This window comes from Dermochelys coriacea, chromosome 4 (assembly GCF_009764565.3).
Source record: "Dermochelys coriacea isolate rDerCor1 chromosome 4, rDerCor1.pri.v4, whole genome shotgun sequence".
In the NCBI taxonomy this organism is placed as follows: Eukaryota; Metazoa; Chordata; order Testudines; family Dermochelyidae; genus Dermochelys; species Dermochelys coriacea.
The window spans coordinates 20,420,876-20,442,376 of NC_050071.1; the positions used below are offsets into that span (position 1 = coordinate 20,420,876).

Below are 21,501 nucleotides of genomic sequence, written 5' to 3' on the forward strand. Positions count from 1 at the left end.
CTCGTCTTTTGGGCAGGCCTGAAAACAACATTAAATATACTGGCCCAGCCTTTCTTTCCCTTCCATCTCTGTGCACGCATCTGCCTAGTGGTGGGTAACTGCAGCTGCAGGTCTTAATTATAACACCATCTTACAGAGCCTGAAAAAGGCAGGCCCCTTCACCATTCAGAGGGAAACAGATTATACAGGAAGTGCTATCAAATGCATAAAGTAAACAAATTTAAGAGTTTTTTCTTTAATCTGTGGTCAATTAGTGACCTTAATAGCTACAAAATTGCAACCTTAATAGCTACAAAATTTTCTGACAGAAATGATATTTTTAAGGAGTTTATCTCGGGGCAAAAAAAGCTTCCAAATTCAGTATTTCAGACTTCAATTACTTCTAGTATGATTGTTTTAAATACTTGTTCTAGCAAAGTTGGCTAATTATTTGCATTTCAACAGGACTTCCTCACAGCCGTAGTCCTTCTTGAATCTGCAGTGAAGCTAGATGGCTCAATTTGTGATATCAAAATCACTTTCATAATAGACTGATATTCAACATGATTATGACTTCACTGCAGATCAGTTAAAGTGAGCTAGCTTGTGATTAAAAAGAAACTCCTACTTAAATGATGCAGACTAATTGTTTGGATTTTTTTTTTAATTGACTCAATCCACTGCAATAAAATATAATTCAAATCACATTTTTGTAGATGTGTAAAATATCAAAAAAAATTGGATAACAAATGTATAATGAGGTAAGCATAAGACATTTAAAATAACATTTACAGTATGCAGATTAAGGGGGTGGGGAAGAGAGAAGGAGGAAAGGGGAAAGGAGGGAGAGACATGAGGATGGGTAATTGGGAACGAACAATGAGATTATTCAAGAAGGAGCTGTTCAGATAGCAGAATAAAAAATGGGAAGAAAGTTAGGGTTGGTATGTATCTGCCAATATCCTGCCTTCCAACAATGACTTGTTCATATGGCAGGAGAATGTCTTAGACTGTAAACTCTTTGGAGAGCTCAACACAAGTACTGTCAAGAATCGTGTCTCTTTGCTCTGCTGCTGTGCTTAGCTTTCCTACCAATAGCAGCAATAGACAATGAATATATTAATTAAGAAGAGGACTGCCTCAGATCCCTTTTCCCCCAAAAATGGAGGGTGGGAGTAAAACAGAGTAGCAGAAATGTCTTTCCTCTGCACCTCTTCATAGTAGGCTCTGGATGGGGATGAATTATACCTTCTCTCTTCCATCAGTTAAGTGGATAGGAGGAGAGAGTTTCAAATTTATCAGATATCCATTAGGCAGAGGCTTATGGAAAATGTGGAGTCCGCAAATAGGATCCAGGAACACCATTCTGATAGAAAACTGATCACCTGAGGGTGGTATAGGGGGATGAGCTTCTCACTAGGGCATTGACTCTTATCTGGGGAGTAGAACTACCCCACCATCTATTTTAATCTTCCATGCTTAATATTTATCTAAAGCACTTAATGCTGTTTTGGTGCTATATTAAAAGGGGTCTTAATCACAAAGAACTTACACTATAGATAATGTACAGATGAAGAATAAGGGATGGAATACAACAATAGCTAGTGAATAAATAATAAACCCACGTAGTAAATTCCCACTTCTCTCCCCAGTCACTTGTTTTGTTTTGTTCTTTAGGAAAGAATTAGGCATATTAGGATTATTGGAAAATTTTTTTTTTAAATTTTCAGCACCTCAGCCTGAACTTTCTGAGCTGCCAGTAGTGTTCACAGAATCACAAGCAGCCTTTAACAATACCCCAAAATCAGGGGATTGTAATAATTTGCAAGAGATGATTAAAACTGCAGCACATTTTAAGAGCGTGCTTCACAAACCATTAACATAACAGATGTGGGTAGTGGGAAAAGAGAGTGAATAGTTTTATCTGTCACCTTCAATGTAACATCACAGAGTTCCCCAGCTTCATAGAAGTGAAGAAGAGAGCTATGAAAATCCTTCCAAGCTTCATTTGCTTCAAATACGAAGACTTCTTCGCCATCACTGTTCAGAGATCTATCTTGCTGCTGCTGTTGCTGCTGCCTTTTTCCTTTTATCTGATAGTGTTTTGCTGATTCTGGGGTCATAGATTCTGAAGCCATTGGATGTTTTCTTCTTTCACAGCATGAATATTCAAACACTTCCCATAAAAAAAACAAGAAAAATCCAGCTCCATCAGAACTCACGCCAAAGGTCCGAAGTCAAATAGAATCGCCATCTTCCTATTTGCAATGATAAAACAAAAACAGATTAGACATTTTCTTCTGATAGTCTTCTCCAAACGTACATCATGTCTAATATCCAATTTGCACTTTCAGAGTTCTTACCAGTAATTCTGTTTCTTTGAAAATACCATCACACAGGAAGCACCAGACTCACAAGTCTGAATCCTGTGCAGATAGTATTTTTTAAAAAAATGCAGGATTTCTTCTCTAGGGAAAATTGATTTGACTGTATTTAAACCTAGTAAGACTTATCTAGTAAGATATTTCAATCTGAAAATGTGTTTTGTATGTTTAGTCAAAATTAAATATAATGAAAATATCAGACATTCTGTATTTAACAATTTTTCATAAATAAAAAGAATTGTAATTTGAATGTATTTTAGAAATTTGTTTGAATCTAGAAGCTGTGAAGTGGAAAATAAAAGGAAAGAAGCAATTTTTAATGCTCTTATCTAGCAACCTCAGTGTACCAAATTATTTTTCTTGATCTCTGAGGCATTAAAATGAAGATGCTGTACAAAACTTTGTTCCTGCTTCATCAAGAATGACTGCCTTTTCATTCAGACCTACACTGAAACCTTCTAAGTAGAGAGGGTGTCCAATATTGTTTATGTAGTTCTCTACAACTAAAGAAATTTTAGATGTGATGTCAATACATCTCGTCCAGGATCATGAAAAAAATGTTTGTTTAGAGTAGGGGGAAGGAGTGTTTTGAACTTGTGTGTTATTCTCAAGTATGTACATGAGGATAACAATTGACTTTTTAAAAAATATATAACAGCAATATTAGGCACCAACTTCAATTTGTGAATGAAAACTCCGTTAAGGGAAATGGTGAAGGCTAAAATTTTCGAAAGCGTTTACTTGACTTAGGTTCCTAAGTTCCATTTATGGAAGGGACATGAGGCTGGGCTCCCAAGTCATTTAAATATTTTGAAAATACTGTCCAAAAATCAAAGTTCTTGTTATGTCTGCTGTGGAACATTAAAGCCTGGTCTACACTAGGAAATTAGGTTGGTATAACTACATTGCTCAGGGGCGTGAAAAATCCACAATGTTAAACCCACCTAAATCCCGGTGTAGACTGCACTAGGTTGACAGGAGAATTTTCCCATCAGCCGCCTCTCAGGGAGGTTGATTATCTATGTCAATGGGAGAACCACTCCCAGTGGGGTAGCATCTTCACCGAAACCCTACAGCAGCGCTGCTGCAGCACTTGTGTGTAGATAAGCCCCTTAGGATTTTAATTCAAGTTAATATACCTTTTCCCCCATAGGCTTATGGGGCTGCAGAGAAAGGGGAGAGAAAAAAAGGTATCTGTCACAACTTTGTTTAAAAAAAAGGAGAAGGGATATTATTGTTGGAGTGAAGTCCCTCATTACCAGCTGCCACTGTACCTCAGAGCTAACTTAGAAAACATATTAATAGGCTCCAGCAAGATGATCCAGGTTTATACATAAATACTGTTCCCTTTGAAGTTAGGGCTTGTCTGGCCTTGTGGTGGGGTAGAGGGGGGTGGAATTTAGTACAGTTTTTTGCTGCATGTCAGGTAATGCACAGTATGCAACACAGTAACAACCCGTGCACACAGGATATTTAGGATATTAGTAATTTTTCTCTTCTACTTACAGCATTCTGAAAGATCAAGAATTTAGACATACAGAGTGTAATATTTGTGAAGAGATGACTTAATGGAATGGGAACTTCCTTAGAGCACTTTGCAGTGGTTTGCCCTTTATTAGCTGCAGAGTTCTTAAGCATCCAAATATTGTATAGGAACTGCACGCTCCTGTGTATAACAGTATTGATGCCTTCCTTTGGTTTTTCTTTTATAAAGTTTGTGGGAGTACATAGAATTCATTAAACAATGTGACAGTTGAATTGTTAAGGTTAGGTTACTACTGTTTACAATCACTGGGAATCAAAGATCCTCAAAATTAAGAGAAATTAGGAAGTAGTATTTTTAAGTAACAGTTAAAAAGGGAGTAACCATATAGGAAGAGAAATATAAAATTGTTTCTGTAGCCATCAGTAATAAGGCTATCAGTGTGTATTTCAGTGGTACTGAAAGCAATTTTCATTTCTATGCTGAATCTTGCTATTACAATGCTCCTCTCTGATAGCTATGTTTACTCTCTTAATTCTTGGAGCAATTTAAAACTTGATGGAATACGGGAAACAAGTTGGCAAACATCCCTAATTTCTAGTGTATACAGTACAAATATCCAACAAATAGGAAAGGGCACAACATGCTTTATATCAGTAATAGCAAGAAAACTTTCAATATGTTACTATCTTAATTTCTAAATATGAGGACAAAATAGCTGGAACATGGAATCATAATCTTGCCACTATTGGAAGCAATCTGAGCCACAGATCTATAGAGACAGAAAAATTAATAGGACAGTAAACTTGTCAATCTGACTGAAATATTTACCTACTTCCCCCCATTACAGTAATTTTAAATATATTTCCATAAGTAAAATATTCTACTCTGTGCATTTGAAACAATTCTACTCAAATTAACTCTATAGCAATAAAGTTTAGATATATTGATAAACTGTGTCTACAAAACACTTTATCGTGGCATAAAAATAGATGTACTGTGTTAAATCAAGTCATCTCATTGCTTAAACAAAGTAGGCTTTGGCCCTGCTACTAATGAGAACTGTTTTTTGGGGGGCGGGGTTAAGTCAGTGACTTAGTCAAGTCTTTACTATTGATGCAAATCTGTAATTTACATCTTCTTGTTTTAAATCATTCTACCCTGCCTGAAGCACCATTTATAGCCCTTATTTTATCTTAGCTAGTATTAGTACATATTATTTACATAAACAGCTAGTCTTACAACCTAAGATGACTATTTACAAAACTACCTACTCACATTTCAGAATGTCTGACACGCTCTAAGTTAACTGTGACATCACAAAAAAGAAAAGGAGTACTTGTGGCACCTTAGAGACTAACAAATTTATTTGAGCATAAGCTTTCGTGAGCTACAGCTCACTTCATCGGATGCATTCAGTGGAAAATACAGTGGGGAGATTTATATACACACACAGAAAACATGAAACAATGGGTTTTATCATACACACTGTAAGGAGAGTGATCACTTAAGATGAGCTATTACCAGCGGGGGGGTGGGGGGGAAGGAGAAAACCTTTTGTGCTGATAATCAAGGTGGGCCATTTCCAGCAGTTAACAAGAACGTGTGAGGAACAGTAGGGGGTGGGGTGGGGGGAGAAATAACATGGGGAAATAGTTTTACTTTATGTAATGACCTATCGACTCCCAGTCTCTAGTCAAGCCTAAATTAATCCAGTATCCAGTTTGCAAATTAATTCCAATTCAGCAGTCTCTCGTTGGAGTCTGTTTTTGAAGCTTTTTTGTTGAAGGATAGGCACTCTCAGGTCTGTAATCCTGTGACCGGAGAGACTGAAGTGTTCTCCGACTGGTTTTTGAATGTTATAATTCTTGACGTCTGATTTGTGTCCATTTATTCTTTTATGTAGAGACTGTCCAGTTTGACCAATGTACATGGCAGAGGGGCATTGCTGGCGCATGATGGCATAATCACATTGGTAGATGCGCAGGCGAACGAGCCTCTGATAGTGTGGCTGATATGATTAGGCCCTATGATGGTGTCCCCTGAATAGATATGTGGACACAGTTGGCAATGGGCTTTGTTGCAAGGATAGGTTCCTGGGTTAGTGGTTAGTGTTGTGTGGTGTGTAGTTGCTGGCGAGTATTTGCTTCAGGTTGCATCCAATGAAGTGAGCTGTAGCTCACGAAAGCTTATGCTCAAATAAATTTGTTAGTCTCTAAGGTGCCACAACTACTCTGTATTCGTAAAAAAAAAAAAAAAAACTAACACGGCTGCTACTCTGAAAAATGCTTCAGGTTGGGGGGCTGTCTGTAAGCAAGGACTGGCCTGTCTCCCAAGATCTGTGAGAGTGATGGGTCATCCTTCAGGATAGGTTGTAGATCCTTGATGATGCATTGGAGAGGTTTTAGTTGGGGGCTGAAGGTGATGGTTAGTGGCGTTCTGTTATTTTCTTTGTTGGGCCTGTCCTGTAGTAGGTGACTTCTGGGTACTCTTCTGGCTCTGTTAATCTGTTTCTTCACTTCAGCAGGTGGGTATTGTAGTTGTAAGAATGCACGATAGAGATCTTGTAGGTGTTTGTCTCTGACTGAGGGGTTGGAGCAAATGCGGTTATATCGTAGAGCTTGGCTGTAGACAATGGATCATGTGGTGTGATCTGGATGAAAGCTAGAGGCATGTAGGTAGGAATAGCGGTCAGTAGGAATAGCGGTCAGTAGGTTTCTGATATAGGGTGGTGTTTATGTGACCATCGCTTATTAGCACCGTAGTGTCCAGGAAGCGGATCTCTTGTGTGGACTTGTCCAGGCTGAGGTTGATGGTGGGATGGAAATTGTTGAAATCCTGGTGGAATTCCTCAAGGGCTTCTTTTCCATGGGTCCAGATGATGAAGATATCAATGTAGCGCGAGTAGGGGCATTAGGGGACGAGAGCTGAGGAAGCGTTGTTCTAAGTCAGCCATAAAAACGTTGGCATACTGTGGGGCCATGCGGGTACCCATTGCAGTGCCGCTGATTTGAAGGTATACATTGTCACCAACTGTGAAATAGTTATGGGTGAGGACAAAGTCACAAAGTTCAGCCACCAGGTTAGCCGTGACATCGGGGATACTGTTCCTGACGGCTTGTAGTCCATCTTTGTGTGGAATGTTGGTGTAGAGGGCTTCTAAATCCATAGTGGCTAGGATGGTGTTTTTAGGAAGATCACCAACGGATTGTAGTTTCCTCAGGAAGTCAGTGGTGTCTCGAAGATAGCTGGGAGTGCTGGTAGCATAGGGCCTGAGGAGGGAGTCTACATAGCCAGACAATCCTGCTGTCAGGATGCCAATGCCTGAGATGATGGGGTGTCCAGGATTTCCAGGTTTATGGATCTTGGGTAGCAGATAGAATACCCCAGGTCGGGGTTCCAGGGGTGTGTCTGTGCGGATTTGTTCTTGTGCTTTTTCAGGGAGTTTCTTGAGCAAATGCTGTAGTTTCTTTTGGTAACCAACAGATACTATGCGGTTCCCCTATGGTTAACCTAATAGATGGAGAACCAATAAGTAATGTTTGTTAAAATGGTGCAATTTTGCTAATTTTTTTTTTAATATATTAAATCTTTTGAACAATTAGAGGCAGTTGGCATGGTCAGTTAATGTTTGGAACTACAATGTTCACCAAGCTTCTTTTTGGTATTCCAGCTACATCGTACATGTCAATTTAAACAGAAGTAGCTAAGCCTAAAGAGGGAAGAACTTGGCTAAGTCAGCCTTTTTTATCATCTGTCGGGCTCCAACTCAAAAATCCAGGCTGGACTCATGCTCCAGGGTTTTCCAAAACCTTTTCAAAAGCTGAAACAAATTTTGTCCATGACAGCCTAAGGGACAACTATCCACTCTACATGCAGCATGATGCTACTAGGAACTTCCTCGCTTTTCAATCTCCATCTGAAACAACATCATCCATTTTTGGAACTAAAAGGATTAGCTCTGTCTTGTCCACAAGCCAGGCTGAAACCTATGCACCAATAAGGCCCACATTACAGCACCAAATTCTGCAGCTGTTTCAGGTAAACTGAAGTTGAGGTTCTTATGGAAAATGGAAGTTTTTACTGAATTAAATAAGAAACTGAACAGTATTAAATATATATTGATAGAATTTGCATTAAAAAAAATCAGCATTTTATGATACACCCCAAATTATGATTGCCTACATACCATAGATAATCTTTGACGGGGAATATCAGAACATCTGAGGCCCCCTGCTGGAGGCCTCGTGGCCCTGCCACACCCTGCCCCACAAAAGGGCAGTGGAGAGGGTACTCCAAGCTGCCTAGAGTGGTTGTGTGGGACACAGCCAATCGGGGCCTAGCAGGTCAGTATAAGAAGAGCTGCAGGGCCTAAGTTCCAGTTCCTTGCTACAGCTGGAAGAGCATGGATGGTGTGTGGCTGGCTGAGGGAGCTGCAGGACCTCAGATGAGGTAGTACTGCCAGAAACTGGGGAGAGTGAGGAGGAGCCTTGAGCTGGTTGTGGGGACTCCATCAGGACAAGGCCCTGAGGTAAGTGTGAAGACAGCACTGGACCATGGGGAAGTAGTCCAGGGAATTAGAGCAGCAGTGCAACTTAGATAAAGGGACACAGTGGAAAGCTGTTATCTGTGGGGTCTCTGCACTGGGACCCAGAGTAGTGAGCCGGCCTGGGTCCCTCCAACCCCCACCCCCATTAGCCACTGAGGGAAGTGGCCTTGACATTGAGGTACCTCAGAGGAGGGAACTAAACTGCAGCAACCTAGCTGGAGAGCTCCGGCCAGAAAGGCCCTACGAGGGCAAAGACTTTGTCACCAGGGAGGACCCCTGGGAACTCTATCCCAGAGCAAGGACAACTTGTGGGAGATGTTACGGAGAGAGACCCCTGTTGGACCTATACCCTGGAAGGGGTTTTGCTTTGCTTTCATCACACAGACTGACTGCGTGTGACTCAGCCAGAGGGCTCAGTCACCAAAGACACACCACAGGGAGAGTTAGTGAGTATAGGCACATGCACTTGGCCAAGGGAAGCGCTCGCGAGAGGCGAGTGCGCCGTTACAATCTTACTACGTTATAGTTGTCACAGGAAAGCTGAAAAATTTGGAATCTTGGTAGGAAGCACCTGATAGTTCTGGCACTTCTGAAGTGGCTGAGGCTTTTGCAAATAAGTGATGTGTCCTATAATTTCTCCGCTTTGTGGTGCAGTAGAAGTTGTAATATAGGGAGTTATCAGTTGGTACTCTTGAAAATGGTCTTGCTAGTTCTGTTTCTGAATGTATTTAGTTCTTGGAAAAAATGCTTACTGTCAGTTCAGAAGCAGTTCAGTTTGGATGCAGAGTATCAATAAACACAAGACTGGTGTTGAGAAAGTAAATAAGGAAGTGTTATTTACTCCTTTTCATAATACAAGAACTAGGGGTCACCAAATGAAATTAATAGGCAGCAGGGTTAAAATAAACAAAAGGAAGTATTTCTTCACATTGCACAGTCAACCTGTGGAACTCTTTGCCAGAGGATGTTGTGAAGGCCAAGACTATAACACGGTTCAAAAAAAAAGAACTAGATAACTTAATGGAGGATGGGTCAAGTGATTCTGTCAAGGCTTCACTGTGGATATCAGAAACGGATCTAATAGCATGAGTTAACTATAGAGTGACTTATTTCCCTACAGCTTCTCCTTTTCCCCTAGTGAAATAATTCAGTCAAATGTAACAAAGTCAACTACCTTCTAGTTACAGAAGACTTGGTTTTGTACCTGCTATGTAGAATTTCTTTAAAACAAAAGAAGTTATCTACTGGGGTAAATTGCAAGATAAAAGCACAACACGCACTTTTTTCTTTATTAAGTTACCATTAAAAGAGATCTAGGTACTGCATATATGTATGTGTCTTTTGCTAATTAGAGACTATCAAGTTTCTTCTGTTCTGAGAAATAACACTGGCTTCAATTGTATTTTCTATTCTAAATGTCTGAGGGAATCTCCCACAAGCAGACAAAGTTTTGAAAGTTTCTAAAGGAGAAGAAATTTAAAGTGCAACTGTTATACTTAAAAAAAAAAAAAAAGTGTGCCAATAGAGGGACGCTGGACCACTAGAACAATGAAATTAGCATAACTAAACAATGGGAAAAGAAATATAAATGCTACATGTGCCGAGGAAAAAAGAATTATGATAAGGTGTGTTAGAAATATGTAGTTAGATTGTAATGCATAAGGCACAGAGGGACAGAATTAAGGTTCCAAGTGAAACCTTAACCTAGTATTTCCTGACTTTAAGGGTTTGACTACAAACTCTTAGTGTTCATTTTATAGATATTGGATACTGAATGGAATTTAATTTTAACAAAATTCTAGTCACAAGGTATTTGGTATTGAAGACCTAAAGGGCTTGCCTATTTTAATCAGTATAATTTTCAAAACTCCAAAATGATTCTATGCTTCTTAATTTTGGACTTTGAAGTAGAATTATGGCTACAAATTAGTTATACTATAATAAATTGTATATAGTCTTCGCAGACAAGATTAGTCTCTGGTGTATAGTGTCTCTCAGGCACAGAATAGAAGTAATTAGATTTTTTTTTTAAAGTTATTCAAGTTTATTAATATATTGGTTTCCACATTTCATTTACTAAGCGGGTCAGCTCAAGTGTTTAGGTTGGAAGACAGAATGTGATGTGCATTATACACTACATGCAAAATGACACAAGAGGAGATGCAAAGTATTTTACAGATAAAGTCAAAACCTACTCAATCATCTTTAAAAGTGGTCAACTCAACATAAAACACACCAAGTATTCCAGTATGTGCACCACCTCACTACAGCGCAACTATTGAGGACCTGTCTGCTCATGAGACATTCAAAATCCTCAAAGAAGAGAGAGCCATTTTAACAGTACAGAAATAGCAATGAACTTTCAGATCTCAGTCATTAAAAGTTTTCTAACCCTATCAATATATTCATAACATTAGACTGGGTGGAAAAATTAAATTAAAAACACACAAAGACAAGGAAAGAAAGTTACCCCATCCCCACCAATATACTTATCGAGAAGAAATTTTGTCTTATTTCCTTCTGACATCAGGCTTATAAATACATTCAGGATAATGGCCAGATCCTCAGGTGCACCACCTTGCCCCTCCTCCAAACTCATCTCTGTACAGTCTTAGAACAACTATCCTACATTTAAAATTGCACCAATTCAGAGAATAAAGATATCTCAAAGTTCGTATTCAGCAGGTACTGATCTAGCTATTCTAGTCAAACCACTTCACATTTAATTAAACATGACCATTTAATAAGCTTTAAATTAATCAGCCTGACAAAAAATTATGCTCAGGAAAGGTAGGAACACGCACCCGGGACAGGTTCTGTAGCGTAAATATTAACAGCGCTAACTAATTATAAACAATTCAACTATTGTCCCTTGATTTAGCAAGAAAACTTAAAATAAAAGGAGACATGGCTTGGATTGTATGCTGAACCAAAGGATGGACAGAGACTGATGCCAGGTCTATGCTACAAAGTTAGGTCAACATAAGGCACAAGACCTAATTATGTCAGCGTACACACTACACCCTTGCTTCTCTCCACCCACTCCCCGGATGTAAGTGCCCTACTACACTGACATAACTCCACTTCCACAAGAGGCATAGGGCTTATGTCTGTATAGTTAGAGTGAAGCAGAATCCCTGTACACCCTGTGGGCTACAAACATGGGCTGTTGGCTGTTGTTCTTGTCAATTTCACGGTTCCAGCATGTTGCTCCAGGGAAGGTGCAGGGGCTCCAGCTAGAGCCCAGCTGTCACTTGGGCTCCTGGTCCCCAGCTGGGCTGCTGCCTGGCTCCTGCCAGCTCGGAGGTGGGCTGCCCAGGGGTCCTGGCTCCCTGCCAAGGCTGCACCAAGGTTCCCTGCCAGGGGGGCAGCTGCCTGGGCTCCTGGAGGGGAACTGAGCAGAGCTGAGAGCCTGGGCTCTCAACCCTTTATACTGTCCCTCTTAAGTAGGTGGAAGCACTCCTGGTGAGGACATGCACCAATGACAGAAGGAGGGCAACATGGACATCAACTACTGCAATAATTATCGTGGTGACTCTAAGTCAACGAAACACAGGTCGATTTTAGTCTGTAGTGTAGATATGCCCAGAGAAAATTAAGGAAGAGGAGGGGAATGCAGCTATCTAGTCCAGACTGCAATCAAGAAGCAGCCTTGGCATCAGCTGTTCACTATTCATCCTCTGATTACAGCTAGGTCAGGAAGCAAAAAAAGAGGAAGTATACCTTATACAAAAATAAGTTAATGTAAACCTCGAAACTCTTCTTTACTAAATTAGATTAACAGTTAACCAATTTACACAAGCCCCACGCAAAACTTCTTAGGATTACCATTCTAATTGGGAGTGTGAAGGGGGACAGAGCAAGTGAAAGAGTATTTATACATAAAGAAAACATGAAATTTTTTTTCAGAATACAGGACCTTGCAGAATACAGATTAAGACTCCTCAACATGAAAACAAGCTAGGGTTCAATCAATACAAAGGAAGCTGTGTTTATAACAATTTCTGAAATGCTGTTTTGTGCATTATGGTTAATAAGACAACGTAAAAGAAAAGTCTCCATATATTTGGCACGACCCAAGGACATTTAATCACGTTATACAATGAAACCCAGATGACTGCTGCAGACAAACACCTTCTCTCAGGCCACTGCCCACACAAATATCTTGGTTCTTGGACAACTGCTGGCAGAAAAAGCAAGAACGGAAGAAAGAAAAACGGGACGTCTGTGGTGAAAAGCATGATCAGACAGACTCATTTTTCCACAAGGAATTTTTACAATCCTATGCCACAACTGTGAAGGCACCAAAAGGAACCTACTTCTTTAGCCTGGCCTAGGAGCTACAAAGACATGCCTGCAAAACTCGTTCAGCCGTAAAACCTCTTCATAAATACAGACAACTTCCACCCAACCTCAGAATCTTTCTTGCTGTGAGGAATTACTTCTATCATCTATTTGCTAGGGCTTTGGAGAAGAACTGAGGGTATGATTGTGATGCAGTATTTCATTAGCTAACAAGTCAGTAAGAATCCCCAGTATTCACTTAAGCTTCTGGGTAGCTAATTCTGTTTGGATTTTTATTATACATAATCTGAGACCCTACAGCTGTGGACATGTCTTTCACGGACTGAAATAAATAATTTACTTAAGAGATCACAAATATTGAGGACAGTCTCAGACACCAGAAAGTCAAACTGAGCACAGAGTCAGAAAATCCCACCTTCCAAAAATTCAAGCCATTCACAAAATGGCAATCCAAGGACAAACAGCAATTGGGCTGCAGCCAGCATCTGCTTTCTTGTCTGGTAAACGTTCAGATAATCTAAAGTCCCTACAAAAGGGGGAGGAGAGCGGACAATGCCTTCTTTCAGGGAATCCTGCCTCCCACCCTATAGCTAGGGCCCTACCAGATTCACAGTCCACTTTGGTCAATTTCATGGTCATAGGATTTTTAAAATCTTAAAATTCATGATTTCAGCTATTTAAATCTGAAACTTCACAGTGTTGTAATTGCAGGGGTCCTGATCTAATAAGGAGTTGGGGGCAGAGGGGTTTGTAAGTTTATTGTAGGGGGGTTGTGGTATTGCCACCCTTACTTCTGCACTGCCTTCAGAGATGGGCGGCCGGAGAGCGGCACCTGTTGGCCAGCCACCCTTACTTCTGCACTGCGGCTGGCGGGGTGCTGCCTTCAGAGCTGGATGCCTGGCCAACAGCCACCACTCTCCGGCTGCCCAGCTCTGACGGCAGTGCAGAAGTAAGGATGGCAATACCACAACCCCCCCTACATTAACCTTGTGACCCCGTCCTGCAACTCCCTTTTGGGGCAGGACTCCCAATTTGAGAAACACTGATCTCCCCAATGAAATCTGTATAGTATAGAGTAAAAGCACACAAAAGACCAAATTTCACAGTCCACGATATATTTTTCATGGCTGTGAATTTGGTAGGGCCCTACCTATGGCACACAGAAACACATTCACAATAGCCTGACCATTATTAAAGAAACTATCACTTGACAATGGTGAGCATCCAGTATTAAACTTCCCTTCATATGCCAGCTAACTGAGAAAACAAAAACTGATTCACCAATGCCTCCTGGATCTCTCTGTCAAGGCATGGTGCAGAAGGAGCCCTGTTTGCTCTAGCAAATAACCTCTTCCAGTCCACTGTCAAGATAAGGCCATCCATTCTCATCCTCTTGGACCTCTCTGCATTTGATACCAACAATCATCAAATTATCTTGCCTCTCAAAGAGGTTGCAGTGATGAATGGAAATCATCTAAAACAATTCAAGTTCTTCCTCTGACTGAACCCACAGACTCATGTTTGAACCTTTTTGGATTCTGGAAGAAGATGAACAATCACGTACTCTACCATATTCCAACACCTACATGAAATCAATAAGGGAGATAGTGAGAACATAGAATGAAGTGTTCCATTCAACTCCAGACCTATTTCTTGCTGTGAAGAATTATCATTGCAAATAACCATCTAATTAGTAGGGCTTTTGGGGAGAGCTGAGATTATTGATGTGATGGAGTATTTTGTACCGATTTGAATTACTGGCTGGATACATTAGTTTTGGTATGTAGGGATTCTGTTATGCTTCTGAGTGATTAGACCTGTTCTAAATCTTCAGTGAGCTAGAAAACTGCACACCATCCTGTTAGATTTAGACATGATGATCCATGCAATCATGACTAATGCTCAGTTACTACAGCTCAGATCTAAGAATGCAACATACCTCCAAGAAAGCTTTTGCCAATACAGAATGCTGACTAATACAGATTACTATAGGTACGTCACCTCCATGCTGCATGCTTTCACTGTCTCCACATTAAATCCAGAATCCAATTAGAACTTTGTCTTCATATTCCAAGACCATCATGCAATTGGCTCTAGCTACATGAGACTGTTTCTCTTCATAACAATGACCTGTCACAACTGCTATACTGTATAAAAACTTTATTTGAGCATAAGCTTTTGTGAGCTACAGCTCACTTCATCGGTTACATCCAATGAAGTGAGCTGTAGCTCACGAAAGCTTATGCTCAAATAAATTTGTTAGTCTGTAAGGTGCCACAAGTACTCCTTTTCTTTTTGTGAATACAGACTAACACGGCTGCTACTCTGAAACGTGAATAAAAACTGTTGATCAGGAGTAGACCGTGTTCACAGGAACCGGCACTGTGGAATTCAATATTCAAACATATAAAAATGACTACTAACTTCAGCATGTAGAAAGAAAAGTTTGTAATATTTCTGATTTAGCTTTTCCTCGCTAAATTACACACATACCCCCATATATACAATATACCCCTCCACACACCCACACACGCTCACAAAATAAAATACTTCCACAACTTATTGTTTCTTCCCACAAGTGAGAAGGGAAAGGAGAGCATTTTTTGTTTAATACTTGAGACCCTAATTGGATTGTAAATTCTTCAAGGCAAACTCTGTGTGCCTTTACTGTACTTAGAAAAATTGTGCCCCGGATCTTGATGGGGTGCTAGCAGGGGTAATACAGTATTTAGCCCTGTAAGCAAGCGGCAGCAGCAGTTTGAGGCCAGCAGTTCAGCTCTAATTAGAGCATTCATAACATGTTACATTACTACAGTATTTGCATAATCGCCAGACGCTTTCGAGGAAGAGGAAGTTTCATGTTTATGAAAAACGAGTTGACTAGTTAAATACTTTGAACATTCAAATTGAGTGATAAGTGAAAAATGTGAAGTCTTGTAAAGTGCTCAATGTTATTATGCATAAAAATAACGCGTGTACCCCCTTGCTGCCAAAATGTGGGGGTCTGCCGTGCCACAAAGGGGCTAGGACACAGTATACAAATGCAGAACCTGCAGCTGCACAAGAAAATAATAATTTTACAAAGATGCACAACCCCAGCCAGCCATCTCCCGCCCTCCGCCTCCCTCCCCAGCCACCCGCCTCTCCCCGCACAACCCCGCTCCCCCCCCCCCCCCAGATTCCTCTGACCTCCCCCGCCCCCTCGGCAGACGACCTCCCCCTCCAAAAAAACCAAAAAACCCCGCCCCTGCATCCCGCCGCTCGCGAGCCCGGGGGCGCACCTGCACGGGGCCTTTGCGCCCGGCCGTTACCTCTCTCAGCGCCGATACGACGGCACGAGGCAGCAAAGCCCGGAGCCGGCAGCCTCGGACTCGCGCGCCGCCGCCTTCCGTCCAGGCGCAACGACCACCCTAGAGGGAGGGGCGGGGGAAGGGCAAGATTGTGCGCGCGCATCCCAACTCCGGCGCCCGCGGAGGGGTGGGGGAAGCTAGCCGGCGCATTGAGGCCTGTGACAGGGGTGGTTGGTACGCATGTGCAATTCCACCCAGGCCGGAGGAGCTGCGCCAAACGCAGGCGGCGCCGACTCCTGCACATGCGCCAACCTGCCGTCACGGCGGGGGCGGGGGAAATTGGAGCGGCGCGGGGCTTTCTTTTTGCGGGGCCCCTGGGAGCTGGCGTGGCAGGGCGCCTCCTGGCCGCTTGCGGGGGCGACAGGCGAGGCAATCTCCATGGCCCAGCTGCCTCTGTGCTAGGGGGTTTCCATCTCTCCAAAGGTGCTCGCGGGCCAGCTCTGTTCCTCCGCGTGCCCTCACCGCCGCAACCTTTCCCCCTTCGCATCAGCGGGCTGCAGGAGCAGGATCAAAGCTGTTTCCTTCCTTGGCTCAGGAATTCACAGCACTCTTCTAGTCTGTCTCTAGGAGGACAAACGGCCTCCCTCGCTCTTTCTCCTGGGTTGCCATTCCGACCAGCTACTGGCCTCAACCAGTTTCTTTCCAGCTGGTCCCTATTTCCCACTCAGCCCCTTTCCCTTGTAGAGGTCAGCACACAAATAGATTTCCTCCTCCTCCTCCTCGCATCTCCCTGTCCTGAAGGAGAAGGAAGGGGCAGCGTATATATTGCCCTCCTTCTGAGGGCTTGTTCTGGTTGATTGAGAAGGAGGGAAGCCTTGGCCTATCCTACACCACAAGGTTCCTGGTCCTGAACCCTTAAAAAGACAAAAAGAAAAGGAGTACTTGTGGCACCTTAGAGACGAACAAATTTATTAGAGCATAAGCTTTCGTGAGCTACAGCTCACTTCATCGGATGCAAAGACAGTGGGCTGAGTTTTACCCACCAACCACTAATTCCCTGGGGCTACTTCCTCTCTTCTTGCTCTGGCTTTGGCCATGTCCTAGGCTTTCATTTGTGCCCAGATTTCTGGCACAGGGTCACCTAGCCCCCTCTGGGCTTAAAGGGCCAGTATACCCCACTACAGGGATACTGATTCCTGTGTTTATTTCTCTCTAGACATTTACACCTTTCTCATCACTCAGGTATCTGAACACCTACTGGAATTGCAGTAGGAACCAACAAAGGTCAGTGGCAATCATAAAGACCAGATGAAGACTGTAACGTATTCTACTGAATTTCTGTTATGGCTGTTTAGTTTAAGCCTCTGAACCAACAATGCTTTCTAAGAAAACTTTGTGGTGTCCTTCCAGAGTGCACGTGACAACTTCCTCCTGGATGTTCTTTAGTCTTTATGATGTCTGGTAATAGACTTCTCAGGTTTCATATTGTGATATTGTAGTAGGATGGTGGATGTTTAGGACCCACTGTGGCAGAGGTGGGCAAACTATGGCCTGTGGGCCACATCCGGCCTGGGGAACCGTCCTGCCTGAGGTCCTGGCTGGGGAGGCTGGCCCCTCCCCCGCTATTCCACCTATCCCTCAGCGATGCCGCCACACAGGCCACGCTCTGGGTGACGGAGCTGCGCGCTCATGCAGGGCAGCACATCTGGCTCCGGCTGGGCGGCGCGGCTCCAGACATGCTGCTCTGAGCGGTATGGTAAGGGGGCCGGGGGGGGGGTTGGATATGAGGCAGGGGGTAGTCAGGGGACAAGGAGCAGGGGGCAGTTGGATAGGGCAGAAGTTTGGGGGGGCAGGGGATGGGGAACAGGGGGAATTGGATAGGGGGTGGGGTCCCAGGGGGCGGGGATGTGGATAGGGGGCGGGGCAGTCAGGGAGCAGGGGGGTTGGATGGGGGTGGGGTCCTAAGGGGTGGTTAGGGATGGGGGTCCCGGGAGGGGGCGGTCAGGAGACAAGGAGCAAGGGGGATTGGATGAGTGGGGGGTTTTGAGGGAGGTGGGAAGTGGGAGGGGTCAGATAGGGGGCTGGAGCCAGGCTGTTTGGGGGGCACAGCCTTCCCTACCTGGCCCTCCATATAGTTTCGCACCCTGATGTGGCCCTGGGGCCAAAAAGTTTGCCCACCCCTGCACTATGGGGACTGTGAACTCTTCTGTGGGGTCATTCTAATAGTTTTGATGGGTTACTATGAAGTTGGATCAGGCACATTCAATTAGCTCCACTTTAGGAGTACAATAGGGGTTTGAGTATTTGTCTTTGGTGCAGAGGGAATTTGAGGATGGGACAGAAGCAGCCCTGCAGGGAGAAATCTTAAGGACAGCTAATATGGGGATGAAAGCTTAAGCTGATATGTTTGATTGTTGGATAAGTTAACAATAAAGGCAATGTGAACTATATCCAATGTGCATATCCTCTGTTCAAAGTGTGATTAGAACACCTCTTTCTTACAGGTGTAGTTCATAATTAGATATTCATTTGATGCTATCATAATCTACATGGCAAACCTCATTATTAATATTGTTCAAATTATTTCATAATGCATGTAATGTTAATAATACAGGCCTGGGGTACTTAAACTGCTTCTCCCTCTTTGTCCCTCCAAGCAGTTGTGAATGACTGTTCTGTCTTTGCTCTGGGAACAAAGTTGGGGCTGGGAATAGGGTATTATTCATTGCTCCAAGATGTCTGTGTCTGGAACAATCTGTCAAAAGTCTGTTCACCTGCCTCATTCTTTAGCCATCTTCAAGGAATCTAGATCTATGAATCCCACAAAAACTTGAGGAAAATATTACTCTAAATTAAAAATACAATTTGTGACAAAATACTGTGCTTTGCCATCAAGGCAGCTTTACAACTGCAGCCACATGCAGTGCAAAATATTTGCATGTGAAAAGGATGAAGGAAGGTATAAATTTTGGCTTCATTGTTGCTAAGGCCTGATTCAACTTCCATTAAAGTTTACAGGAATGTTTCTTACTGTTGTTGTTTAATTTATATTTATGTAAATTGTACATATATGTAAGTCATGTCTTCTGTCAAAAAACAGAAGACATGGTCTCTCCCCAAAACAGCTTATAATTGTCATAGACAAAATAGACATAGGACAGTACATCAGATGCAGGTATGAATGGAGTCATTGCTGGTGAGGCCAATACAAGAAGAATTGAGGGAAGAAATGGATTTTAAAACAGGATTCGAAGGAGGAAAAAGAAAGTGCTTGCTGGACAAGAAACAAATGGGGCAGCACAAAAAAGGCATAGGCAAGGAAAGATTTAGGGAACAGATTTAGGGAATTTAAGAAAAAAGGATTGACATGAACATAGGGGGTAAGAGAGAGAGGAAAGGAAATTAGAAATGTAGATGGGGCTAAAATTAGGTAGGGTCTTAATGGTGAAAACCCCGAGCTCTGATTTTATGTAGGGGGAAAAAACAGGAAGCCAGTTAGTCAGAAGGATATTACTAAAGCAGAGGAGAGGAAGGCCACATAAGCAGCCCCAATACAAGAAATTTGATTTATAGCTCACTCAAATAACTACATGACATCTCTGTTTGAATACATAATCATTGAAATTAACACAGCTAAGATGTGCCTCATTCCAAGTATATGCACACTTGCATATCAATATATATGAATTCCATACCTCAGTACATCATTCAAACCTTAATGGAAAATAATGTACTGTGCATACCCTAAGCCATACCTGGGTACATTTTTATAGTCCAGGTTTTTAAAACACTCAGACTGGTTCTTTTGAAACCACATTTCATCATCTGCATTAAAGGCACTAATCCTCAATGACGATTATGTCCATGATAAATTTAATATCAGATAACCTTCTCAGTCTTCATACTGTATCTAACTATTGCAGGTGAATAGACTTGATTATACAGCAAAAGTCTTTTCCCTCCCTGGTTACTATGATCCTAGAAAAATATGGCACCAGGTTTTTGAAAGTTAAATGTGTTAAAAAAAAAATTAGTTTGTAACAAAGAATCAGCCTTACCTTTGGATTTCCTTGCTTTTCTTCATTTAATTCAGACTTTATATTTTATGTTGCAGGATAGCACAGTAGAAGGACTGTTCTTGCCTCTTTTTTTCTCTTTTAGAGATTATTTGGAAATCGTAAAGGACAGAAAATGATCATGCTACTTTATAGCAGTGGTTCTTATTGTGGTCTGGGGGATGGTCCAGATAATAAAACACTTTGAGAACCAAGCAGTAGAAAAATGAAATGTCAGGAGGCAAAGTGGTTGCCCCTCAAGTTTTTCTTTGTATGAAATAATCTGCTGAATTAAAAAGTTTGAAAATTTATGCTTTACAGGAAAAGCAGAAATGTGCACTTTACTCTGCCATTAAACAATAGCAAACAGATTATTTTTGCTCTCCCAGTTTGAAGATGACTATACAAAAGCATATGTGCTGCATGCTGCTGCTGCAAACTGTGGGCTCTCCCATAGCATTGCTGACATCAGCTGCTCTGGCTGTAGTTTGCTTTGTCTTGCCAGACAGAGAAAAAACAGGAGTTGGTAAGGTCTGTCAGTTCTACTTGAAAGAGACTAATCCTTTACTCCAGTTCCAATTTTTTATCAAGCACCACGTGAGGAAGATTGTGGTAATTAGTCTATATTAGTTCAAAGATTGTCTTTCCACTAGGAACAGACCAGTCTCCTGATTCTTGTGCATAAATATTGTTCAATTTCAATAACTTCATCGGCATGACAGCAGTGTCCATATATACACGTTAAGTATCTGTGTAAAGGACAATTTCACAGTAGTAATGCAGAAGTCCTGGCTTTACTGGCCATTTCTCATAGTGGTAGGCTGGCACATATTGTAGGATGTTTCCTTTCTCCCAAAGTTTTGAAGAGCTTTTTCTTCCTCACTCTACTTGGAAGCAGATACAGCCTTAGCAGTTTTGGGTGAGCTTGCAAAGTATTTTTTTAGGCCTGTCGTATCCCATCCCAAATGTCACTGACTTCTGTCCACTGTGATCATACTAATATTCACAGGTTTGGCTTTTAGAATTTTGAAGAGGCTGCTGCTCATAGGTTCCTCCTTCTTCAGGGTTTGTTTGTCTGGATTTAGAGTCTGTCCAGACCTCAGAGCTGTAGTCAGACTCTGTCTCTGGAGTGGCATGGCAAGGATTTGATAACTCTTGATTCAGACTTGACTTGCAAATCTGAATTGTTAACTGAGATGGCATGTGGAGGGGAAGGAAGTTACAGACAAGCTCAAACAGAGCAAAAGTTCTGACATTTCTAAAGAGAAATCTACTTTGGTAACTACCCTGATACAAGTTCCTGGTTTTGGAATCCTAATGGTAATTATTTATTACAAAATAGTAAACAATAATAAAATCCCATATTTACCAACAAGAAAAAAAACCCTGGCTCAATATTTGTATGTTCTATTCCAGTTTCATGCTGCAGACTTAAGATCCAGACTGTTAAGTTTGA

The 21,501-nt window shown here is 42.0% G+C and overlaps 1 protein-coding gene across 6 annotated transcripts in view; it reads right to left on the reverse strand.

Annotated features, from left to right (window-relative positions):
- KLHL8 (kelch like family member 8) overlaps positions 1–16,321 on the reverse strand; it is a 40,378-nt gene extending 24,057 nt beyond the window's left edge. Inside the window, exons 1-2 of one of the 6 annotated variants that reach the window (XM_038398676.2) lie at positions 15,982–16,237; positions 1,911–2,237 (exon numbers count right to left, since the gene is read on the reverse strand). In XM_038398676.2, coding sequence (XP_038254604.1) covers positions 1,911–2,117 — 207 coding nt within the window. In that variant the 5' untranslated portion in view covers positions 2,118–2,237; positions 15,982–16,237. Of the gene's footprint in view, positions 1–1,910; positions 2,238–15,981 lie in introns of all 6 variants that reach the window. The other 5 variants (XM_043513457.1, XM_038398677.2, XM_038398678.2 and 2 more) reach the window with 5 other exon arrangements.
- Between the last annotated feature and the right edge of the window lie 5,180 nt (positions 16,322–21,501).